Source organism: Oenanthe melanoleuca, chromosome 17, assembly GCF_029582105.1.
Source record: "Oenanthe melanoleuca isolate GR-GAL-2019-014 chromosome 17, OMel1.0, whole genome shotgun sequence".
NCBI lineage: Eukaryota > Metazoa > Chordata > Aves > Passeriformes > Muscicapidae > Oenanthe > Oenanthe melanoleuca.
The window spans coordinates 10,631,453-10,656,380 of NC_079350.1; the positions used below are offsets into that span (position 1 = coordinate 10,631,453).

The 24,928-nt window shown below is 51.3% G+C and overlaps 1 protein-coding gene across 4 annotated transcripts in view; it reads left to right on the top strand.

Annotated features, from left to right (window-relative positions):
• Positions 1–24,928, top strand: part of EXD3 (exonuclease 3'-5' domain containing 3) — a 204,998-nt gene that overhangs the window by 134,428 nt on the left and 45,642 nt on the right. The window contains exon 21 of one of the 4 annotated variants that reach the window (XM_056504864.1): positions 5,947–6,465. The exons of the other annotated variants lie outside the window; for them this stretch is intronic. Within the exon in view, the coding sequence (XP_056360839.1) occupies positions 5,947–5,949 (3 nt within the window). The 3' untranslated portion in view covers positions 5,950–6,465. Of the gene's footprint in view, positions 1–5,946; positions 6,466–24,928 lie in introns of those variants that run through there. 4 annotated transcript variants of the gene reach the window in all.

A 24,928-nucleotide genomic window follows, 5' to 3' on the forward strand; every position in this document is an offset into this window, starting at 1 on the left:
ATCTTATCCCACGGAGTCTCCTGTGCTGTACTCGTGTTTACAAAATCAGACAGGAAGAGGAATTTTTCAATGGGTATTTTGTGATAATTTTTCAGCCCAGCAGCAGTGTCAGAGAGGGGCTGTGCACAGAGCCACTGGATCTCTGCTGCACGCTGGGCTCCACCTCCTCCTCCCCATCCCTTCTGACCCATTGTGACACATCCTGCTCCAGCCTAAATCCTGTGTTGAGGTTTGATGGGCACTGCCAAGGGCAGGGGTTTCACAGGAATATCAGTGAGGGGGCAGCTGAGATGAGCACCACTGCTGCCCCATCCCTGCTGTAGCCCCGTGGTGTGCAAGGACACCACACAAAGCTGATTTAGAAACATTGTCAGTTTTACCTACTAAATATCTTCTGGTTATTTTGACAAGTTCTACTAAATAATCTCTGCATTCAGTCAGTAGGTGTAAGCTGGGCTAGGAACTACTTTTCAGAAGGTGGTCATAAATACTCATAGTTCACCACACTTTTGTTTTCCCTGATGGTTGCCTCTCCCTCCTTTTCTGTGATCTTCTCATCCATAAAGATCCCTTTGTATGGTCTCTGCTAAGATTCAGAGCTGGATAATTGGCCCATTTCCTGCACTCTGGCAGTTTTGTGGATTCATTGTGCTCATGCTTCTCTTCCTCCCCATGTGCTGAGGTCGTGTCTCCCAGCACACATGGGGCCAGACCAGCCATGGCTGTGGCTCAGCTCTGGAAAGGCACCACTTTGGAGTGTGGTGTTCTGGGTGGAGATCCTGCCATGAGAATCACCTGAGGCAGGGAAGTGTGGGCTCTGCTGAGGGCTGGGAGACACTGCTTGGGGGGAACCATTGGATAAAACCCTTGAGGTGATTCAGCTCAAATTACTGGGTCCAGCCTTGGGTAACCACTGAAAAAGTGCAAATGGAGCTTGAAGTCCAACCTCACCATCCTCTCTGTGTGAAATGCCTTGGCACCTCACATCTCCTCTCTGTAAAGCTGGTATTTTTAGATTTACCACAGATTATTTTTGTTGCTGGAGGCCTTGGATTCTGACAGGAACCCAAGCTATTCTGCTGTCTTCAAATATGAAGTCTTAAATGAGAACTGAAATTTATTGAGCTGTATTTGAATTACAGTAGAGCAGAGCACTTCAGCATGTGCATGGAAAGAAACCTGCAAGCAAGGGGAACCAGACTGAAGGGGTCAGAAAGTGGAGCTGTTCAGAGGCACTGCAGGGGTTACCCCTCTCCAGAGCTGCACCCTGGAGAAATCAGCTTTGCACGTGCAGCCATCCCTGTCCAGCTGGGAAACCCAGCTGAAATGTAAACTTCCCTGAAGCCTTCACGGGTGGTTTTCATCTGTCTGTGTGTCTGATTAGCCAGAGTTGTGCTCCTTTCCTTGACCCACACTTTCACTCTTTCACACTTTTTTTGTCTTTGGCTCAGACCAGCCTCCACTGGGCAAGCTCAGCCTTGCTTTGTGGGTCTCCAGAAAGACAGGCAGCCTTGCCTGATTGCTGGTTCTGATTGCTGGGGGCATGGACACAGCTCACCTGAGCAGGGGCTGGAGGTGGCCATGAGCCCAGGCTCTCTCTAATAGGATTTTCACCATGATTTGCTTCCCCTGTCATGTTGTTTCAAATTCCTCTCAAGCCATACTTTTCACAGTCTGGATTTTCTCTCATGAATTTCTCAAGGGGCTATCTGGAGGGAAAACTACTTCTCACCATAGCAAACAACCAAAGCCTTCATCATTAAAAAATAAAGCACTAACATGGCCCTACAATGGAGCCCTTTGTCAAGTCACATCTGTTTAGATCACCAGAAATTATAAGCTTTTACTTTTGAAAGTAACTTTCTTTTATCAAAATAGGAAAGAGGACTGCAAAACATTCAGGAAAAAAATCTGCATGAAAGCACAGGCATGTGGTAGTAGTACTCTGTGTTACACAGAAACCCCAAATTGCCTGTGTATACAAATAGTGGATTTAAGCTCTTCTCACTGAATGAACAGCCAAGTCTACAGCATGGGGAACTGCTGTGCTTGTGTAAAACCAGTGTGAAAAAGAATCTGGCCTGATGGACAGAAAAATCTAATTTCAGGGCTAATGTACTTTACTTTGGGTTTAGCCCCAAAGTTTAATATCTGTCTCCCAGAAATTGTCTGCCAGTAATTGCTAAATGGCAGAGTAAAGAGATTCATGTGGGGCATGATGGAAAATACTGTGTGAAGTATATTTGATCATTTGAGTTAAATAATCCACAGACATTTGTCCCCAAATAAATACCAGTTCCTGCCCAGCCAGGGAAGCTCTGAGTGCTGCTGCACCAGTACAGGCCAGTGCACCATTCCCAGAGGCTTGCAGGTGGGAGTGCTGCCCCAAACCCACCATAGGAGGCCCTGCTCTCTTGGCCAGCTATTTTCTCTCTCCCTTTCAAATGCCTTTCTGCAAGAGAGGAGCTGGGAACCACCATCACAACAACATCTGATCTCCATCCTTGGCATGGCCCAGCTCCAGCCTGTCTTTGGGAAGGGGCCACCTTCCTCTGGAACAAGGATGAGATTAGGCAGGCAGCCAGCCTTAGGACAGTGGGTGTAAGTCAGCTCTCCCTGGATCACAAAGGTTTTCTGGTTGCTTTTGAAAATTCACAGTATTTGAAATGGAGTTTGAATTCCAGCAGGGCTCTGGAGCAGGGCTGTGGGGGAAGCCCAGGGCTCTGAGCTTTGGGGGATGCAGATGAGCTCAGTGTGAGCTGTGGTGCTTGGGAAGGTGAGACACGTGGACCTGAGATCTTTAGACAGAGGTATTTTGTGAAAATTCCTGCCCACCACTGTGGTCACATCAGGCTCATTGCTGGCCACAGAGCTGGGACATAACCTGGGCTCATCCTGTGCTGCTGACAGCTCTCCAGCTGCCTCTGCTGGGCCACCACAGAGACTTTCACTGGCAGTGTCCAAAAGGTCCCCAGCCTTTGTCTGACACAGAGCTGGAAATACACCCCAAATTCCCCCGCCCTCGACTGAAGACCCAGTGTTTGTGTTCAGTGCTTTCCCTAGATAAAAGAAGGAAAAAAAAGGAAGCAAATTTGTCTTGATGGAATTTCTTTCCCTTGTAGAAAGTCTTTCACATCCTTTTCAGGGGTACCACCAGTGGTGATGAATTATAGATCATTCCTGTGCACCCCATAAAGGGAATGGTTGTAGAAATTCCTCAAATTCCGTTTAATTGGTTTGAAATTAAGTGATCTGTAATTTCAGTGAGTGGCTCTGAGAAGGACTGCTGGCTGAGAAGGTGAAGCAGTCTGCTGGAACAAGCTGGATACATGGAAGTAATGCTGGCAATAGTAGCTTTTAGAATTATGCTACTAGAATTAGTTAGGCCAGTTTAGGTGAGTGCGTGCAGTGCATGCCATGGAACTCTCATGCTGCAGGTACTGTGTTCTGGCAGCTCTTCCATTCAGCATCCAGAGGAGAAAATGCTGAACAGAGTGTGCTGAGGAGAGGCTGGAAGAGCCAATCCTCTGTATTTTTAATGCTGAGTGATACAAAGCACAGCTGCTTCTTGCCTGTCCTTTCCCCAAGCATTTGATTCTGTTAAGCGATTTAATTCATTCATAAACACTCTCTGGACTGCACAGTCATGCCAAATATGCAACTGTCTGGGCAAGGGTGTACAAACAAGGTGTGCCTGATCCCTGCAGGGAGTTACTGTGGCAAGTTCAAGCACGCACTGGGAATGTGAATCCAGCCATGAACAGACACCCGGTTAGCAAAGAATTTCTGAATGCAGAGACCTGATTGGAGCAGCAAGTCGTGGCATTGGTCCATGTAAATGATGTGTGCCATTGCACATGCATTTCAAAACTCTGTTCCTAAGGAATATAGGTATTTCTATGTATTAGACCTCAAAGCTTCTCTGAGTTTCCCCTTTTTAACCAAAGGGATGAGGTCACTGGAAAAAGAGTGACTGACTGTTCATTCCCCTTCCTTGTTCTGCCTGCCATGTGTCACACATCAGTGCTTGTTCCAAGCTTGGACATCCAGGGAAAACAAGAGCCAGTGATGGAGAGGACAGAATGAGGGAACTCACAACCTGTGGAGCCATTCCTTACAAGCCAGGAAAAATACAGCATCCAGTTCCCCAAGCTCCAGGAGCCTCCAGCCCAAAGGGATGAGCACAGGGCTGGAAAGGACACTTGTTCCTGTTTGTGTCATCAGCCTGTGACCAGCAGCAACAGGGGGCAGCCTGAAAGGATGAACTGCTGAAATCTGTGTGAGAACTGTCTGACAATGTCTGTGCTCACCAGCCAGGGTCTGACCCATAGTGCTTCAGATCATATCAGAACATTCATCTTTCCTTGGGCTCCTTCCTTTCAGATGGGAAGAGGGAGACCAAAAGCTGTGGGCCTCCAGAGCCTGAGCCCATGCTGGTGGCCAGCCTTGAGCTGTCTGGCTTCAAACTTATCACAGGGCACACCAGCACTTACTGCTTTCAGTTGCAGCTTGAAATATCTGTGAAGCCACAGTGGCCCCAGAAGTCACAGGGATGGATGTGCCAAGGCCACAGAGAGTCCTTGCCATGCCTTTCCCATTCTGCTGTTACTCAGTCCCCAGGTAGCTGCACCCAGCAACAGTGCTGTCTGTGCTCCTCTTCTCTAGCAGGAGTCACCTTTTCACTTAACACTGTGCTTTTCTGAAGAGGAAATCCTATTGCTTTTTTTGGAGCTTTGAAAGACTCTTATTTTTCAATACCACTTCTAGAAACATACCTTGGAAGGTGGTGTGTGCTGAGCAGGTGCTTACTCACTGCTGAAGCAATGAGAAAAAGGCAAACTGCATTTAGCTACTTAAGGTATGAAAAGAAAAGCTTTAAAATAATGGCCAAACAATTTGTCTTTTTGCAGCGTTGCATGCAACACAAACAATTCACAGCCAACAAAGTGCTGTGTCAGCAGAAACGTGGGAGCAAGGGTGTGCTGGACTGGGGGGAAGAGCACCCTGAGAGGACAAGGACTGACATGTGCTCGGGCCTTCAGAGAGCAAAGCCCCTTCAGAGAATCACTGCACCCACGAAAAACCACCAGTTGCTTCACTATTCCCTTTTCTGAAGTGCCACTGTCACTTTGCCCATGTGGAAGCAGCCTGGGGTGTGAACGTGGCTGAAACACAGGGGAGCTGAACTGTGTGAAGTGTCTGAAACTGATGGATTTCTGATTTGAAATCTTGTTACTTTTTCATACATTTATGGATGTCCTTGCTGTCTTTTAAGTGCCCCTCCACTTGCAGTGTGCTGTGAGTGCAAGTGTCCTGTGCAAGTGGCACCATGACAGAGTGCCAGGACTGCCATTCCCCTGCTGCAGGCACACCCAGTTTGTGGTGTCACACTCACTGGTGTGTGTGGAGCACTCCTGCTCCTGTGGCATGCAGGACATGGGAGCAGGGCCACATGCACAGTGAGTTTTGGTGACTCGCTCCTTCCACCCCCCCAGCACCCAGCTGGTGCTTCTCGAGGTTTCCTGTGCCTCTGTTGTGCCCACAGGGGATCTGGAGAGGGACTTTGGACCAGAGCCTGGAGGGACAGGACACAGGGAATGGCTCACACTGCCAGAGGACCTAAAGGGAATGGATGGGATACTGGGCAGGAATTGTTCCCTGGCAGGGTGGGCAGGGCTGGCACAGGTGCCCAGAGCAGCTGTGGCTGCCCCTGGATCCCTGGCAGTGCCCAAGGCCAGGCTGGACACTGAGGCTGGAGCAGCCTGGGACAGTGGGAGGTGTCCCTGCCATGGCAGAGGGGGCAAACAAGATGATCTTTAAGGTGCTTCCAGCCATTCTGCAATTCTATAATTCTGGCAGCAAGTGCAGGGGCTGAGCAGCCCAGCTAGTTTGTGCAGGTATTTGGGATATTTGTTTTTAGGAGATTTTCCATCTTTTCTTTGGCAGTGACTGCTGTTTGCTGCAGCCTGTGCCTGGCCTGCCACAGGTGTGGCTCTGGTTTGGCACAAGCTGCCTTCCTGCTGGTGGCTGAGCTGCCAGCTCCACGCACAGGGGACACGGAGCCGGTGCCACCACGATCAAGGGCTGTGCCTGGCAAGGTCCTGCTTCCCACAGCTGTGCCTGATGCTCTGCTGGGCTTCGTCCACGTGGGACATTGGTGAGCTCCAGTCATGCAGGAATAAGAGTTCTGTGGGTTGGAAATGTGTGCTGTGAGCTCAGCACCAGGACAGAGAGACACACAGCACTCCCCAAGGCATTGGGCTGTTCTCAGACAGGTCACACACTGCTCCAGCAGCACAGGCAATTCTGCAAAAAAATCTAGTTTGTTCTCATTATTATCCCCATCAGAACTCATTAAAAAAATCATGCCCTCAGAACCAATAGCCAAATTTTTGCCTGTTTACGTCTCCCGTTGGAGCCTGAGTAATGTGGGGAGATGAGGGCAGTAAACAGAGTTGTAAACAGAACAAACCTGGAGAGCACAGCAAAGGGCAGCCGTGCAGTGCTGTTCTCAGTGCCAGTATAATTTGTGTGCGGTCTCACTGAGTTTACAAAGGGTTGGATAGGCTGGATGAGGTAGTTGGGAAATGCCTCGCTCACCGGGCTGCTGCAGCCCCGGAGCTGGAGCTCTGTCGGATCGCAGGGGCTGGAGGCTCGGGCTGCCCGGCCATGGGAGCCGGGGCTGGCCCCGCCTGGCTGCGCTCCCCGGAGCTGCCCGCCTCCGAAGGCAGGCTTTGCTTCTCAGGCTATTTTTGAAGCCAGAAATGTGAGTGTAAGCAACGCTTCAGCACTTTCCCACACCTTTCATGTGACACAGGACTGTGCCCAGTCATAGGACTCTGTCCCCAGGACTTAAAAATTGTCACAATTTCACTTCCCTCGTGGTTTTTTTCCCTTCCTTTCTGGAGCTAGAGGAGTAGGTTCCCCGTGCTGCCTGGGGAGCTGCCTCATATGGCTCCTTCCTGAAAAACTACCTTCTTTGGGATGCTCTCACCAACTCTGAACTGTTTTTGCAGGCAGGCAGTGCCCTTTTCAGTCTCTCTATTTGTGTTTCACACCAGCTGTTCCATATCTTGAAGCACAAAACCAACTCTTGTGGCAGAAAAAGGAACTTTTCAAATTGATTTATACATAGTTTCCACCTTATTGTGGTTTGGATTAACATTTAAAAATAATTAAATGTACAGCAATTCACATCTTTCTAGTGTGCAATATCCCAGCTATTACACATCCACAGCCTTCAGATGGATCATGGATTTCTGCCTGGTCCTTTTCTCCTGCTGCTCTGGGAAGGGTAGAACTACCTGGCCAAGGCACATGGGGAAATTTGCTGGACAGAAAATGCTGCAGTTATCAATATAAACCCCAAACCATCCAGGGAGTTGCTGGTTTCCTGATGTGCCTCAATTACAGCCAGTCCAGAGAGTGCTGGGGCACCAGGCCCTAAAAATGCTCACTCAGTGAGTTTTTTGCTGGTGGTGTTCCTTTAATTCTAATGTACTGGGAGAATGTTAATTAAAAAAGCATTCCAAAATGAAGTGCTCCTTTGAGAACCAAGAACCTGTCATTTGCATGAAAACCCTGGATTATAAACTGCTTCTTCTACTTTTGCTGCCAAATATGCAAAGTAAATTGCACAATTTTGGGGATGCAGTTGAGCCGTTTTGTGTTTTTCTTTCTCCAGCTGAGAAGGAGCATTCTCTCCCATCCGACAGGGAGTGTTTGTTTTCCTTGCTGTGTAACACTTACAGCTCCCACCACAGCAGGACAATAACTGCTCCACCATGTCTTATCTCCCCTCAGTCTGACGCTGGGGTTTTTCTAAGATAAGGATAGTTTGTTTGCTTTATTTGCTTGCTTTAATTTCATGGTTGTTTTTACAACTAAAAGAAAGTGAAGTTTAGGAAGCAAAGCAGTGATGGCAGTTGTGAGCTGTGCTGAGCCTCATTCCCATCCCTGCTCAGGCGTGAGAATGTTCTCAGCCAGTGGGATTGTTCACATCCAAACTTTTCTCTTCCATGCTTGTCACATACCCAAGTCATTTACCCAGGCTTCATCCATCGATTGCACAATCAATTATTGTTTTATGACAGATAGTGGGAAGCTTCCTTAGTTTCTGAGTGCTTTTTTTAAACTGGAAGATGATCTGGTGCTGGATGATGTTTCAGCAGAGCTCCCCAGGAGATGGAGCAGAGCCCTCCCTAGGACAGGGAGGCCTCAGTACATCCTTACATTTATCTGCTGGCCCCTGCATTGCTGAGAGTGGGTTTGTGAGTGGGATCTCCTCAGTGGGAGAGCAAATGGGACAGTCTGGTTTCAGGGTGGGACAGCAGAGATCAGGTTGGCTCTGACAATGGGTGTTTCCTGGGGAGAGATTAAACTATGACAGAAAGCTTTAAAATACTTCTAGAGCATTTAAAATTTGATGAGCTTTTGATAGCTTTTTTCTATGTTTACATAAATCAGAACATTCAGGGTGTTCAGTCAGGGCCCCTCTATGGCAGATTGTGCTCTAAAATCCCTGTAAGTGTCCAAGCTTTGTTTGCCACGTGGGACAACCAGCTCCCCATTTGTTACTTCTCCAGAGTTGGGTATTTTTTCAATTATCTATCTCTTTGCTGTCCCTTTGGGTTACTCTGGTTGTGTCACACCAGGTGCCTCAGCACTGTGAACTGGCAGATGAAACAAAGAGCTCCTATTGCCCATGGCAGGCTCCTGGCACTGCTGCCACCAGCCAAGCACAGCTCCTCCAGGGTGCAGTCATCCCTGCAGGATGTCCCATCCTACCAGGAGGGTGCCCCATCCCAGCAGGGTGTCCCATCAGAGCAAGGCAGTCCAGCCCACATAAAGGTGTAAAACATTTGCCTGTTTGGCTGGGGACCTCACTGTATTTTTCCTCAAAAGGCTTGAATAACTAAAAGAGGAAAATTAGTTGGAATCCTTTAATGATAGAGATGAGAAAGGACCTCAGGATATCCCTGGCATTGCTATAGGATTGATAGGAGCTTGATCTGTACAGGAAAAGGGCTGTGAGTGCTTACATGAAATGTTCCTTGAGTTCAGCTGAGATCCTTTGGAAGTGATGCAGAGGCTGCCTTTGCCATTGAGGATCCTTGTGGTGACATTTACGTCCCCAAAGTTTGGACTCCTCACAATTTGACAACTTCCATGAGTTCTGAGGCTCACAGGGGGATGTGAGTGACTGCTACAGGTCCATGTCTTGCTCCACCAAGTTTTGGAACAGCTTCTGTGACCCACTCACTACTTTGAGATGTTTGGGTAAGAGGCAGAAAAGAGGGTGCTTTCCCTTGGTGAGAAGGTCCAGGTGCACTGAAATCAGTCTGTATGTTCTTACATATAGAAAGTATACAGAAGAGGTATTTGTTTAGACTAAAATCTGTGATAGAACACTTTTGAGTCCAGCACAACGCCTCAGGAGTGCTGAGCTCGCTGTCAGTCTCACTGGGAGGGTTTTCCTGCTGTTAGGCTGTTACTGCACTGCTCCAGTGTGAGCAGTGAGCTCAGCCAGCAGGACTGAAGCCCAGAAGTTGAAAGCATTAGGCTGTTACCATAACATGGACTTATGTGCTCTCAAAATGTGTTTATAGACAAGAATTTGGGAGTTTCCGGGGAATCCACAAAGACAATGGAAGGGCAACATCTGTGACACAGCATGAAGGGAGCCCACAGCAGTGGAGATCAGCTGGGTTCAACTTTCTGAGACTCCTTTCTACTGCAAAGAAGACCAGGGGTGAGAAGCTGTACCCCTATCCAGCCCTCACCACAAATGTTATGATGTTGAAAAGAAAATTCAGTACAGAATGAATCATAGTAAAAGTAATCAAAGAATTCCTACTTTGGATTGGAAGGGACAGTAAATCCCATCCAGTGCCACCCCTGCCATGGCAGGGACCCCTCCCACTGTCCCCAGTGTCCAGCCTGGCCTTGGGCACTGTCAGGGATCCAGGGGCAGCCACAGCTGCTCTGGGCACCCTGTGCCAGCCCTGCCCGCCCTGCCAGGGAACAATTCCTGCCCAATATCCCATCTAACCCTGGAAAAGCCATTCCCTGTGTCCTGTCCCTCCATCCCTTGTCCCCAGTCCCTCTCCAGCTCTCCTGGAGCCCCTTTAGGCCCTCAAGGGGCTCTAAGGTCTCCGTGGATCCTTCTGTTCTCCAGGTGAGCAGCCCCAGCTCTCCCAGCAGAGGGGCTCCAGCCCTTGGAGCATCTCCATGAGCTCCTCTGGATTCACTCCAGCAGCTCCACATCCTTGTTTTGTGGGGTCCCAGTGCACTTGGCTGCCTCAGTATTACTTTCCTACAGCCCTCTATCTTGCATGGTGAAAGGTGGGGCTCAGGTACCCATCTGTGGGTGAAGGGTTTATTTTTAAATCCTCTTCCTCCAAAAACACTGGGACAGCACCAAACCTAATAGTGTTTGTATATCTAGACCAACAAATTCAGAAAGTGTTAAAGCCATTAGAGCAGTGCCAAAATCTGTCCTTGAGTATTGCAGGATGGCAATGACCCCATTACCCCAGACACAGATGGATCTGGCTGGAGCAGAGGCAGTCTGGCACCTCATAGGCCAAGTAGGGAGATCACATCCCTGAGCTTTGCTGGATGCTGCACTTGAAAACCTGCCCTGGTCTGCAGCCAAATCTGACATCTCAGCTGGGGTTGGTTTTTGAGAACCTTCAGTGGAGAAACAAGAAAGAATGTGTTGGAGGAGGATGGCAGCTGGTCTGGGACTGCAGTGCCTGCGATGGGGCTTCTGGTGCCCAGACCCACAGCAGCCCTGTCACATGTAATCACCCTGTAAATCTGGTGTCTGACTCCTGACAGCCTCCTAATCCCTCCTGACATGCACCCAGACTCAGTGTCATTTCCTGCTCCAAGGAGCCCAGATTATTCCTGACTGGACCTTGGGTATGAACAATCACTTTAGTTCTTCTCCCTCATTTATTTCCTTGGCCTGAGGGAACCGGGCTTCATCCCCTTTTGTAAATCTCCCCGATGGTGCAGAGTGTGAAACGCTCTGCAGAGAGAGATTCTGCACTGGGCTGGGCTGTGTTTAGCAGTGCTGCAGCACAGGAGCTTTGGCAGGGATTTGCTGCTGCTCGGAGGGAGCTCAGCTGGGCACAGCTCCTGCCAGTGCTCCATGTGCTGCTGCTGGGAGCACAGGGAGAGGGTCTCTGGTGGGGGCACCAAAGGCTCCAGCCTGTCCTTGTTGAACCCAGACAGGGCTTGGTCTGAGGGAAGAACGAGTGCTGCTCCTTTTCAGATTGCTGACTCCTGCTCTCACACCCAGGACAGCTCAGTCTTCCTGAGAGGAAAACAGCCCCAGGAGCTGCAGTGTGGCAGCAGAGCAGGGCTGTGGCAGCAGATGTGCTGGGACACCCTGTGTGCACTCCTTCCAGAGGGACTCTGCACTTGGAGTCCTTTCCGAGGCAATCTGAGGTTATTTAGCAATGTTTCCTTCACTATCTCGCTGGTCTGTTTATCTTTAGTCTGAGCGAGTTCTCCTCTCCTCCTGCTGTCCCTCCTTCCCGAGGGGAGCAGGGGCTGTTTGGACACCCTGCCCTGTGCTCAGGGAATCCTGCTGCCACCCTCTCCCCACTCCCACACAGGCAGGTTGCTCCCTGCCTTCAGAAATGTCTCTCCTTGCCAATCACACCTTTCATTTACTCTCATAAAGGGGATCCTTTGTGATGTGAGGTGCAGGAGGCCAGATGGTGATGGGTGCAGCAGGTAGGAGAGAGCAGGGGAACCACAGCCTGCTGGCTCAGAGATCTTGTGCTGGCAATGGCAGCCCCATCCTGGTGGGAGCAGCCCTTCCCTCTCCCAGTGCTGGAGGGAGCCCGTGGGTGGCTGCTGGAGCTCAGACACGACATCTGAGCTGCCCTTGGCCACTGTGCAGAGCCCAGCTGTTGATTCTGATGGAAGCCATCCAAAAAACAGCACAAGGGCTCCAGCTCAGCCTGGAGGTCACCCTTACTCTGCAGTGGCCATGCACCAGCCATAAATACAAGCCACTGTGTTATTAATGCACCCACTGTAAATGTTTTATGTAACCTCATAAGCTCTGAGTAACTGTAATCTCAGAGAGCTCATGGCCTCTGCTGGGCTGGCATTCAAGGCAAGAGCCCTGGAAGAGCCAGGCCATCTGCAGGGGTAATGAGTTTCTCATTCTTCCAGAAAGAGAATAGTCCCTTGGTGCCTGCCCTGTGGGGTCTCATGTGCTGGAGACTGCATGGGATTTTCCTAACTTGCATGTCAGCAAGGATCTAGTGGTGCAGCAGGGAAAACCCAGAGTGAACTGCTCCATATGACCCTCACATTCATCCATCAAGCTGCTGCCATGGCAAGACAAGTGAAACAACAGATCCTGAGCAAGGAAAGGTCATTGTCTCCAGAGCAACTAAGTGGAGCATAAATGAAGCCCAGACCCAGGCACAGTGCAAGGTGCTGCTGACTGCACCTGTCTGGTTTAGGTTGAATTAAGCTTTTCTCTCCCTTCTCTGCTGCCTGGAGGTTCCTGCAGGCTGGAGTGCAGGAGCCCACTGCACCCACAGCTCACTGTTTGTACAGGGACTGTGTCTTAACACCTCAATTTCACTCTCTTGATCCTTCTGAACACTCTTCACAGAGAACTTGACCCCTCCTTCCATCTCCCTGTCCTCTGCCACAGGGTAACCCAGCCCTGCAGTGATGGTTATCACAGGAGGACCTCCCCCAGACTCAGCTCTTCCATCTCATGAGTGACCCTGCTTCCCTCTCAGCCTCTCATCCTGGAAATCCTTCCTGCTCTGCTCCCGCCCTCCAGCCCAGCTGGTTCCTGTTGCAGCTGCAGCTGCAGCACCGAGCCCCGGCAGGACAGGAGCTCTGCCCTCATCCTGCTCCCTCAGCACATCCCCAGCCCTCCCTGCTGCCCTGCAGGGGACAGGCCACTGCCAGGGGGACCAGGACAGGTCACTGCCAGGGGGACCAGGACAGCCTGGGCTCTTCACCCTCACACCAGGAGTTTGCACAGCAGCTCTGCCTGCACAGGCAAGCTGAGCAGCAAAAGCATTCCTTGTATTTCACCCAGCTCCAGGCTTAACCTGAAACATCCAGCTTAAATTCTGGGTGTTTCAGAGCTCCTGAGTTCTTGCCTCTCAGTGACCACAGCAACACAGGGGCATGGCCCCTGTAGAAAAACTAGCTGTTCCTCTTGGCTCTTGAAGCACATGCCCAGGGTCTGCTTTCCCAAGCCCCTAAAATGTCCTTGGGGTGATACCACCACAGTAAGAACATAGCAAGGGAAGAGCAGTGCCGGTGGAATGGACCCTCCCTCCACACAGGGACTGGGCAGTAAGCAGGTTTGGAAATACCCAAAGGGGAATGTGTGTGGACATGCATCTCCCAGTATGGGATGGTTTGTTCCTGGTCACATAGGAGAGAAGGCATCTGCCTGGAAATCTCATTTTATCACTCCCACTGTCTGGGTTTTCAATTCAAAACCTATCCCAAACATGCATCTGCTTTTCCTTCTATTTTTTGGCTGTCACTTCTTGCTTCTCCTTCCCCTAGCCCCATGTGAAGCATTTTTCTAGATGAAAGTGTTCGGGCAGGAGTAGCTGGGGTTCCTTGGCTCCTGAAATGCCTGCCTGACCCTGGGCTGCTCTGCCAGCCATCACTCCCTTACCCACAGCCCTCCCCACTGGCTCAGCCTCGCCACTTCTGCTTCAAGGGAGCCCAAACCATCCAAGATCCCTTTTGCAGGATGAGCCCAGGGCTTGAGTTTCAGCCTGTTGGTCCTAGCCAAGCCACTTTTCTTAGAAATTGAGGTCATGAGAAATGTGTAAATTCTTTCCAGTCTCCTACTTTGTCCCTTAACCTCAGGCTTTCAGCAGCCAGCAGTGCCCTTCTCTGTTCATCCTTTATTTCCTGGGCTCTCCTGAGAGCCTCTTCTTGGGGAAGGCCACTGAGCAGTGTTTTGTGTGTGTTTGGCTCTCCCAGCCTTAAGAATTCTGTGATTCTAAGATCCTGTGTTGTACTGCAGATGCCCAGGCTGGTACAGGACTCTAGGTGTCTGATGGCAGGTGTCCTTACTTGTCTGAAATGACTGAAATGGGCCTGGGTCACTGTGTGTGCTGCTCAGTGCAGGTTTTCCTCCACACCACAGCCCCTGCCCACAAGGGATGAGTGCAGGAGCAGACAGATTGGTTTCCATTGCCATGCTGCTGCTGGAGTTATGCCAGGTGGGGGAGAAGGCACAAGGCCATGATTTGCAAAAAGGCTGATGACTCGACATGCTGTTCACATTGGAGAGTGATGCCCAAGCAGAGATGTGAGGAAAATAAACAGGGCCAGCCGAGATGGGCAAATACAGGCAGGCATCCAAGATGTCCAGTCCTCATCCTGGGGCTGCATCCAGCAACTGTTACCTATGATTAAGAGTCTATATCAATCTTGATGTCATGAAAGTCACCCAGACCATGAAATCCCCATGTTCAGTGTGGAAATACAGCATTTGATGCATTTTTGTTTGAAATGCGTTAAATCTGCCTTAGAGGGGCCACAGAGAGGGGTTGGGTCCCTCGACCATGAGGAGCTGTTCTGTCTCACTCCCGCTCAGAGCAGGACGTGGATCCAGCGGTGCCTGACGGCTCATCCATGACAAACTCCGAAAATCGCAGAGATGTGTGCCAGTCGGGCTGTGAAATCAGCCTTCTCTCTAGGAATGAGAAACCTCCATAGCTGCAGTCCAGGGCTGCCAGCTGGCCGTGTCTTCCTTGCCAGAGAACACCTCCCAGAAGGGTCAGGCAGGCAGGGAGGCAGAAGGGAAGCAGGCAGGGAAACAGAAAGGAAGCAGGCAGGAAGGCAGGCAGGGAGGCAGAAGGGAAGCAGGCAGGGAAATAGAAGGGAAGCAGGCAGGGAAACAGAAAGGAAGCAGGCAGGGAGGCAGAAGGGAAGCAGGCAGGGAAATAGAAGGGAAGCAGGCAGGGAAATAGAAGGGAAGCAGGCAGGAAGGCAGGCAGGGAGGCAGGGTTACCCAGCCTCCAGCATGCCAGAGGGACGGGAAAGCAAAGGGTGCTGTGGTTTGTCACCCCACTCCATTTGACCTGGCACGTGCATCCACGGTATGAAGGGGCTTTGAGCACCCATGGCCTTTCGTTCACAGGCTCTGTGCAGGGCAGGCTGTCAAGCCACTCTTTGGGCGAGAAACTCTGCTGGCAAGTACAGTGTGTTCTAGCAGCCAGATGGCCCTGGGGATGTCCCCAACTGTTCCAGCTGTCCCTCGGGATCCCTCGTGCACCTGAAGCCAGAGGGGAAGCGGTGGAGCCTGAGCTGCTGCTGGTGGCTGTGTCAGGGCTCACGCTCTGCCCCGTGTTTCCTACAGCTCTGCAGCCACAACTTCACAGATGTGCTGATTGATAACTCTCTGGAGTGCCTTTTCCCTTTCTTTTCACACAAATCCCAAACTCAGCTGTCCGTTTGGCAGCTCCCACTTGCGGGGTGAGCTGGTCCCGCAGAGGGGCAGGTCTGAGGGGCCAGCAGTGGCTCCCTGCCGGAGCACGGGGCTTGGCAGCAGCTGGTGGTGCGAGGTAGAGTTCTCACGCTCTAAATATACAATCTGTGATAAGGGAAGGGAAAGAGCCCAGCATGGAAATATTCCTTCTGTAAGAGAAATAATTCGCTGCTGCTAAAAATATACGTCCATATTATTCCTGCCTGGCCCGCAGTTGGATGGGAGGGAGTGCCTGCGGGCCGCCTCAGGGGACAGGCCGCGCCCCGGGGCTGCGGCGGCCGGGGAGGGACGGGCTGCTCGCCTCGCCGTGGGTTATCGTCCCCATCGCTTTCTCAGGGCAGTAAAACCGTGATACGGCGTTACCCTGAAGGTCGTAGGAACTAACCTCTAAGCAGGTGCTGACAGTGGGAAAGTGATCCGCAGCATTCCCAGAGCAGCTGGGAGCCCGTTCCCAGCCCCGGCTGTGCACAGAGGCAGGAACGGCTTTGTTGGAGGGGGATGCGTGTTTGGAGCTGTGGGATGTGTGTAATCCCTTCCTGTCTCAGCTGCAAGTGTCCCGGGCCCGGTGCTTCCTTCCCCGGTTGCTGCTGCCGGGTCCCCGGTCCCCATTCCCAAGCGCTTCTGGGCCCAGGGTGAGCGGAGCCGAGCGGAGCCGAGCCGAGCAGGCAGGTTTTCCAGAGGCAGCCCTGAGCCAGGAGACACAGCTTGCCCAGGGTCCCTGCCCTGGGTCCTTGTCCTGCCCAGGGTTCCTGCCCTGCCCAGGGTTCCTGCCCTGCCCAGGGTTCCTGTCCTGGGTCCTTGTCCTGCCCAGGGTTCCTGCCCTGCCCAGGGTCCCTGTCCTGCCCAGGGCTCCTGCCCTGCCCTGGGTTCCTGTCCTGGGTCTCTGCCCTGCCCAGGGTTCCTGCCCTGCCCAGGGTCCCTGCCCTGCCCAGGGTCCCTCCCTTATGCCATGGTACCAGTGAGGAATGGATGATGTTTGCTGCTTCCACAACCTCGGCCAGCAGAGCCAGGCATGCCTGACCTGAAGCCTGTCAGGACCATCTCTGTGAAGCCAATCCTGTTAAAAATAGGTGGAATCTTGTGCAGCTTCTTGCAGATCTGTCTCTGGAGCATGGTAGAGGGACACTGTGCAGGTTGTACCTCCTGTCTTGAGAATCGCCAAATGCCAGACTGGCTTGGGTTGGAAGGAACCTTTAAAACTCATCTCATTCCAACCCTTCTACCACAGGCACTAGACCACGTTGCTCCAAGCCCCATCCAGCCTGGCCTTGGACAAGTCCAGGGATGGAGTAGCCACAGCTTCTTTGTCCAGCCTGTGCCAGGGCCTCACCACTCCTCATTGTAAAAACTTCTTTATAAGTAATCTAAATCAACCCTCCTTCAGTTTAAAACCATTGCCCAAGAATTACACAGATTATGGTCAACAAGAGGGCCAATATGGCAGAAGATGGTCTTGCTGCAGCAGAGCCATCAGCAGTTGGAGTCCTTAAACCCTAGCAGACCTTGCTACAGTTTTTGTAAATCATGTATGGCCTTGGCATTGCTTTTTTTTTTATTCTCAAGGGACTTCTGCCCCATTTGAAGCCAGACATTTGTTCCCAGAGAATCCTCTGACCATTATTTAGGAAAAAAATTCTTTATGGAAAGAGCTATCTTTATGGAACAGGCTGCTCAGAGGCACTGGTGGAGTCACCATCCTGGGTGGATGTGGCAGTTTGGGTTAGTGGGCTTGGCAGTGCTCAGGGAACAGTTGGATTTGATGATCTCAGATGTGTTTTTCCATGATGATTCTATGATTCTGTGTCCCCATAACTCCTTACCATCCCCCAGCTGTGAGGGTGATGGGGAGGGGCATGGTGGGGCAGCAAGCAAGAGGGTTTGGAGGGAGCTTGGAGAGGAAATGCACATCCCTGAGGTGTGGGCTGGACGCTTTGGTCCCTGCAGCTGGAGCTGCAGCTCAGCACAGTTCAGTGCTGGGGACTGGGAGAGATGCAAAGCTGCAGCCCCCGAGCAGAGCTGGCACTGAGCTGCTCCCGACGCGGCTCCTGATGGACTCCAGGGCTGGTTCTGGGAGGGCTGGCCGTGGCTGGGTCGGTGTGTGCTGCCTGGCCAGCTGGCTCCCAGGCCTGTGTAGCCCTTCTCAGGCAGCTGCAGTTTCCTCCCGGCCGCCGCGGAGCCTCCGGGCCGGCGTTGGCTCCTCCGGGGCTGCCACTGTCCACCCTGGCAGCGAGTCAGGAATGTGTGTGCTGCCGGGGATCGCCACCCAAAGAAAGGGAAAAGCTGCCTCCTTGCTTTTCCTGCTCCAGCCCCTCTCCCACTTCAGTGGCTGGGAACAGCAAGGTCCAGCCTGGCTCAAGGTTACGTCCTTCTGCTGCTGGCCCCAGGCCAGCGAGCGTGAGACCGAGCAAGACACAATAACACGGATGTCAAGCACAGGATCCTTTCCCTGCAGACCCAGGCTGGTGTGCAGGAGCACTGGGAGGAATTAGCAGAGCAGGACTAACAGTCAGAAAAAAGCATAGCTAAGCTGCTAAATAGATTATTTTTTTTCAAGTATTTGTCTAGAAAAGAGAACCTCCTACCTCTGCCCAGACAGGTTGGTGTGCAGAAGTTCTGCTGCATCAGTAACTGTGCTGCTCGCTGGGCTGGGGTGAACCTGCAGAGCCTGGGTACAGCTTGCTTTAAGCCAAGGAGACAGGAGGGGTGACCAGGGCTGCACTCAGCCCTTGATTTTGGCAACCAAATACTGGCAATGGCCCTTCTCCTGCCCCAGTCCTCAAGGCCGGGCAGGATTTGTGTGTTGGATGTGTTGGCTTAATGCAATGGTTGGTCCTTTTAAAAGTCAAGAGCAGGTTGAGGTGAACTGCTGCCCCAGCCAGTACAGCAATAGGGGCCTGTGAGATGGGAGGGCACTGGAAAATACTTTTATCCTGCTGGAAACACAGGGAAGGCAAAGAGCATCTGAACGTGGGCAGACATGGCCAGAATGAGCTATTGGTGGCTGCTTGTCACTGTCTGCTCAGCCAGCTGTGACTCCACCAAATTCTTTGGTGGGAATTCAGGTTTGCTTTTTTGCATAATGGAAACATTGGAGTTTCTCACTACAGATGGAGTTTGGTTTGAGAATGGAGTTGAGGAAGAGCAGAGGTTCTCTTCCCTCCATTTGCCTTCTGATCACCACCGTGCTGGGACCAGGGAGAAGAATGCCTCAGCAGGGAAAAGGAGACATGATAATTGTGGGTTAAGGAAATACACACACACACAAATATATATATAAATACATATATATCATATATATTATACTGGAACATTTGGAATAACTAAAAAAAGATGGTAAATTAGCTGGGGAGAAGGGATTGCTCAGAGATTTCTTTCCAAGCTCTATTAGGCTGTCACTTCAGTACAACCTTACTCACCAGGTTATTTCTCACCTGCCTCTCTACAGCTCCCTGACAGGAGGTTGTAGCCAGATGGAGTCGGTGTCTTCTCCCAGGTAGCAAGCAATGGGACAAGAGGAAATACCTCAACCAGGGGAGGTTTAGATCAGATGTTAGGAAAAGTTTCTTCACAGAAAGAATGCTCAGGCATTGGAACACGCTGCCCAGGGCAGGGGTGGATCCAACATCCCTGGAAATGTTCAAAAAATATGTGGATGTGGCACTGGGGCACATGGGTCTTGGCAGTGCTGGGTTAGTGGTTGGACTCATGGTTTCCATGGTCTTCCAGCCTTAATGATCCCATGTTCCTATGATCTTCTGCAGAGAATGGAAAAAGAAACATTTTTTGACAGTTAAATAGATTTTTTTATTTAATTGCTATTTGCTTCCCTGCCTGCCCTCTCCAGCCAAGTGGAGCCCATCAATCCACAGCCTGTTTCTCGTGTGGGCAGTCCCACCACATTTGCTCCTTGAAAGCATTCTCAGAGCAGTGACCAAAGACCCTGGTGAAGCTGGTCTGGCTGCACTGCAGTTGCCACAGGCACAGCTCCATCTCCCATGTCCCCGTCACCCTGCTGTGACAGAGGCACTGCAGCCGACACACAGGTCTGAGCCCAGAGCCACAGCACACGTGGCAGGTCCATCCTCCCTCCCTGCAGACATCAGTGCCACAGGGCAGGATTCCAGCTGCTGTCACACTGAGGAGTGTCACAGCAGCTGGAATCAGCCCCAGGGACAACAGCTTGTATGAGCAGGGCTGGCTGTGCTGCACGGGGCTGGAGCAGCTCGAGCAGGGTTAATGCCACAGTGTCTCTGAGCAAGGGCCCTTTATCTGATGCAGCCCAGCGCGTTTCCTGGTGCAGCACTGTGTGTCCGGTCAGCAAGCCTGCTTGGCAGCACAGCAGAGAGGAAGGCTGCAAGTAAACACAGGCACTCTTGGATCAGTAGCTGGGAAAAGCAGTGAGAAGCACAGGGGACTGCCTCTCCAAAAGCTCCTTGTTTCCTCGCCTCGCAGACAAACGGCTTCCTGCCAGGGACAGCACTCGCTGCCAGGCCCCTTCTCTAGCACAGCACAGCTGCAGCACTGCCTCATGGGCATTTCCAGCAGCTCACCTGAATCAGGGACTTGAAGTGCTTTGGATCTTTGTGAGGTTTGGGTGCCCAACTCCATAAAATCCCAGCCATGTTAACTGAAAGCAGCACCAGCCACATCCACTGGATGGGGACAGAACCAGGGACAGGAAGAGCTACTATGATGGACACTGCCATCAAGTCTCATCATGGCTGGAGATCTTGTTTGCTAAAGTTCTAATATCTGTACTTTCAAATTTCTTCTTTGAACCAGACAAACTTCTGCTTTGAACATGGCCTGGGGCTTCCTGGAATGGCTGAAAGAAGCATTAGGAAGAAATCCTTCCCTGTGAGGGTGGGCAGGGCTGGCACAGGTTGCCCAGAGAAGCTGTGGCTGCCCCTGGATCCCTGGAAGTGTTCAAGGCCAGACTGGACAGGACTTGGAGGAACATGGAATAGTGGAAGGTGTCCCTGCCCACAGCAGAGCATGGAATGGGATGAGTTTACAGTCCCTGCTAGCCCAAACCAGACTTGCTTCAATGAAACCTTGGTGGGGTGAGATAGGGAAACATCATTTTGAGCAACTCAGAGCTGAGTCATTAGACAAGGTTGACTCTCCAACAGGAGACCAGGCAGGGAAAACAAGACCTTATCCCCAGAGGTTCTTGTGAGCAGAAGCAACTGAGCAGCCTGAGTGGAGATGGAAGGTTTAGGTGGAGAGATGATGATGTGGTCATGCTGCTGTGGAATCACTCTCCATTCCCTTATCTTTTCAAGCTTTTCCTTCCTTCTCCTTGCATTTGGGAGAATGTAAACATACAAACTCCAAGGCTGACAGGAAAACAAAGATTTTTCTTCCAGATACAAGACAGCTACAGAAATGTCCAACATAGAGTAAGGAATGAGAGGTCACTTGAGTCCACCCTGCTGAGTGTGTTTGCAAAGAAGGTTTCCCAAATGAGAAACCATTCTCCTGTTGCTGCTGTCCTGTACACTTAAAAAAAAAGTGAAGAAAGGTGAATAAAGAGAGAGTGTTTGAGGCTCATCCAAATGTCTCTGTATGAGTGATGTATCTAGTATTCAGGTACAGAAATAAATAATCCATTCCATGGAGCCACAGCTGAGGCTTAGACTCTAGACATGGCTCTGGGCCTCACTCCACTCTAGGCAGGAAAGAAAGCAGCCTAATTCAGCAGAAATAACCAGCATTTCTTATGGAGACATGGAATAAAGGAGCTTATTTCCTCAGGCTGGGCTTCCCTCTGTAAGGCCAATAATCACAGAATGCACCCAACAGGAGAGCACTGGGATCCCAGGGGCAGCATTTTCCATGGCATGGGCTCTCTGGAGCTGTGACCTCATGGGTTTGCAATTTACCCTGGAGTGAGCTCGCCTCTCATTCCCACTGGGGCCTCCTTTGGATTCCATATCTCAGGACAGAGGGGCACTTAGTGGATTTCACGTTCCCACTATCTCTTCTCAGCTCTTTACATCCATGGATTTTCTGGATTTTCCCTGGAAAGAGACTCTGGGCTGCTGTTTTCCCTTTTCGTACATCCCGTTTCTGGTTCACCCAACCCCTGGATGTATGAACAGCCAGTTCCCATTTTTGTGTGCCTGTGCTGACAGCCTGGATTCAAAGGTGCTGTGCTCAGCAGAGTTATTGCAGGGCACTCCAGGTACCAGGGATTGTCTCAATGGTCACCAGTGTCATGCACAGACTGTCACTTGAGCAAACAAGCCTGTCTTGAATCCATGTCCCACACAGGTGATGTTCTGAGGTGCTGAGCTGAGAAATGTCTCTCCAGTTATCACTCAAAGAATCACAGAATTACAGACTTGTTTGCTTTGGAAGGGACTTGAAAGATCATCTTGTTTTACCCCCTGCTGTGGGCAGGGACACCCTCCACTATCCCAGGTTCCTCCAAGCTCTATCCAACCTGGCCTTGAATACTTCCAGGGATGGGGAATTCTGTGGTTCTCTGAAGTTTTGTAGCCAAAACTGGATGTGTCTTGTTCCATTCCATCTTACCAGCTGGTACCTCTTGCCCTGCTCTGATCTGTGGGACAGATCTTGTTACTGACCCCCAGTTCTTCAGTTAGGCTGGCAGATGTCCAAGAAAATTTTGCTCAAACACACAAACCAAGAACCACAGTAGAAAAGCTTTTTGTCCTTAAACATCAAGGTTTATTTAGAAAGAGTGAAAGTCCTCCCAAACCCAAGCCCAAGCTCAAGTCTGTCTCTGACTTCCTACCGCTCCCCCTTCTTCCTCCGAGACCCATGTAGTCCTAATCAAGTGGATGTTCACAGAAGATCTTGCCAGGCTCATGGATCAAAATAAAATATTTGGAGACTTAGGTTTTTCATGAGCCTGTTCACAAGAGGAGCCAAGTCCCTGGGCTGAGCAGGCTGCTCCATGTTGCAACATGCACACGCTTGCCTGTGGATTTGCATGTCTGAGTCCTTACTCACCCCCCCGAGAGCACAGCACCGCTGGGAACGGGACAGGCGTGGGGCAGCCTGGGATTTAGGGAGCAGCATGACTGTGTATCTGCATCTCTGGGTGAAGGGAGGATGTTGTGCTTCCTTTGATGGGAAAATAAGTGTCCAAGCCTTTTCCAGCCTGTGGGGTCATGTTCCTGCCTTGCCACGGATCTCTGTCTCTGTGTTCTGGTGCTGGAAGAGCCTCCTGGCTGGAAAAGAGTTCTTGATAGGAGCAGTGAAGAGAGCTGGAAGCTTCCCACGGCAGTGCCAGGGGAATCTGCTGCACTTGAAGCCTCTCTCCTTCCTTTCACAGTTGTGTTTGTGGGAGCTGGGGGAGGTCCAAGGCAGCACAGCTGGGCTGAGCAGCCTCAGCCAGTGCTCCCTCAGTCTGCCAAGTGCTGGCAGCAGGGACTGAACTTTCCCTCTTGGCCGAGTGCTTAGCTGGTTAGTGCAGCTCAGGCTGCATGCAGTAACCTCTGGTGTTGCTCAAGCCCTTGAGGCTCTCAAGCCACTTTCTTGCCACTGGTGATGATGTCTCTCCATGCCTCTGGAAGATAACCAGCTTCCTATAGCTGCTGGTAGAAACAGGGAACTGAAGCCTGTGAAGTTAAAGCAGTGGCTCTGGGCCCTGTCAGGTGCCAGGGAGGCTGTGTGTGTCTCTTGGCTGCCCTCAGACCAAGTTATTTAGTCAGTGTGTGACCTTTACTGCTTTGTGTAAACATCTCAGTGACTATAATATATCATCAGGCTCCAGTTATTCCCTGAGCTTGTGTCTGACTTCTCCTGAGGAATCTGATTCTGTTTTTCTGTCCAACATGGACATAGCCCAAAGGCCCTGGGACTTTGTGAATGGAGGGATTTTGCTGCCTACAAGATGCAGTGTGAGGTTCAAATCAGGAGGAAATGTCACTAGGGAGCAGGCTCTGTGCAAGCATCCCAGGTCCCTAAGCTGTTCTGGGGGTTTTGCTTGGATTTCTCCATGCAAGAGCTCTTACTGGGATCCCCCAGCATTTTGCAGAGCAGAGTGTTGCTCTGGTCATGAAGCACAGGGCAGGCACAGCCACCTGCATCCTGCTGTTGTTTAATTCCTCTGCTGCTGGGTATGGGAGTTCTACATTAGATTTACTCCATTTGCTGGGAGTTGCAGGAGACTGTGAGACATGTTTGGAGTTTCTTATTCAGTTAAGGTAGTGAATGGAAATGTAAGGAGAGGGAGGGATGTCCCCCAGGCATGCATGGAGCTGTTAACTCTGGCTGTTAAATTCTCTCCCTCGGGAATATCCCTGCAGTGCAGTTTGCCTGTTTCAGGATCACAGGGGAAGCCATAGAGAAGCAGCTGGGATCACATGTCTTATTCAGAGAGGAGAGGGGGACTGAGACCACAGTCTGCAGCTTTAGGCCTGGGGAATGACTGGAACTGTGTCAAGCTGATGTTAGGAAAAGGTTCTTCCCTCCCCAGAGGTGCTGGCACTGCCCAGGCTCCCCAGGGAATGGGCACGGCCCCGAGGCTGCCAGAGCTGCAAGGATGGACAGGGGGGATTGTTGGGGGGTCTGGGCAGGGACAGGGGTTCACTGATCCCAGTGGGACCCTTCCAGCTCAGTTCAAAGAATTGTGTGATTGTTTGAACTGTAGAACAGCCAGTGTGCACAGCCAGTGGTTCTGGGTGTGGGACTTGTGTGGCACTGCAGGGGCTGCTGACATGGGCACATCACTGTGCTGGGACAGACCCAGTGCAAGGCTGAGGGGGGAATTGCCAGGCAGTTGCCCACCCATGGGCCATCTCTGAGCACACCATGGGCAGCTCTGGCTGAGCAGATGTCAGAGTGGTCTTTCCTCATGCTACAAGGGCTCCATGGCCCCAGGATCCTGCATGCCCATGGGATGTGTGCTCTGTGGTGGGGACAAGCCCTTAGGAAGGCAGATCTCTGCACCTCACTGCCCTGCTCTTGGCCACAGTAGGGCTTTGGAACTCCCCTGCAGCACAGCTCTGCTTCCCCCACAGTGGTTTCCAAAGGCTGCCTGGAGCGTCCCATCAAGGTGTTCCTCAGTCCTGACATGAGCAGAGCCTGTTGTATATGGGCTGGGGGGGGAGAACCAACTTTCTGGTTTCCCTAACTTTGTAAACAGGAGGAAGTAGGAGAGACTCAAAATCTCTGATTATCTTCCAAGGGGACTCTCATCCCCTCCAAGGCATGTCTCAACTTCCCAGCCAAGGCTGGAGCCATTCCAAGAGCTGCAGTGTTTCTCTTTTGAAGCACTTTCATTTGCTGCTCTCTGGTGAAAGCCTGGTCAGGTAGCAAAGCCCCAAGCCTTGTGCACCAGGAGCCTGTGGCTGAAGCATGCAACCAGCTGAGGCTCCTGTGTCTCCTCCTGCCAGAGAGGAGAGCTGTGCAGAAAAGGAGCTCCAGAGAAATGACTTTATG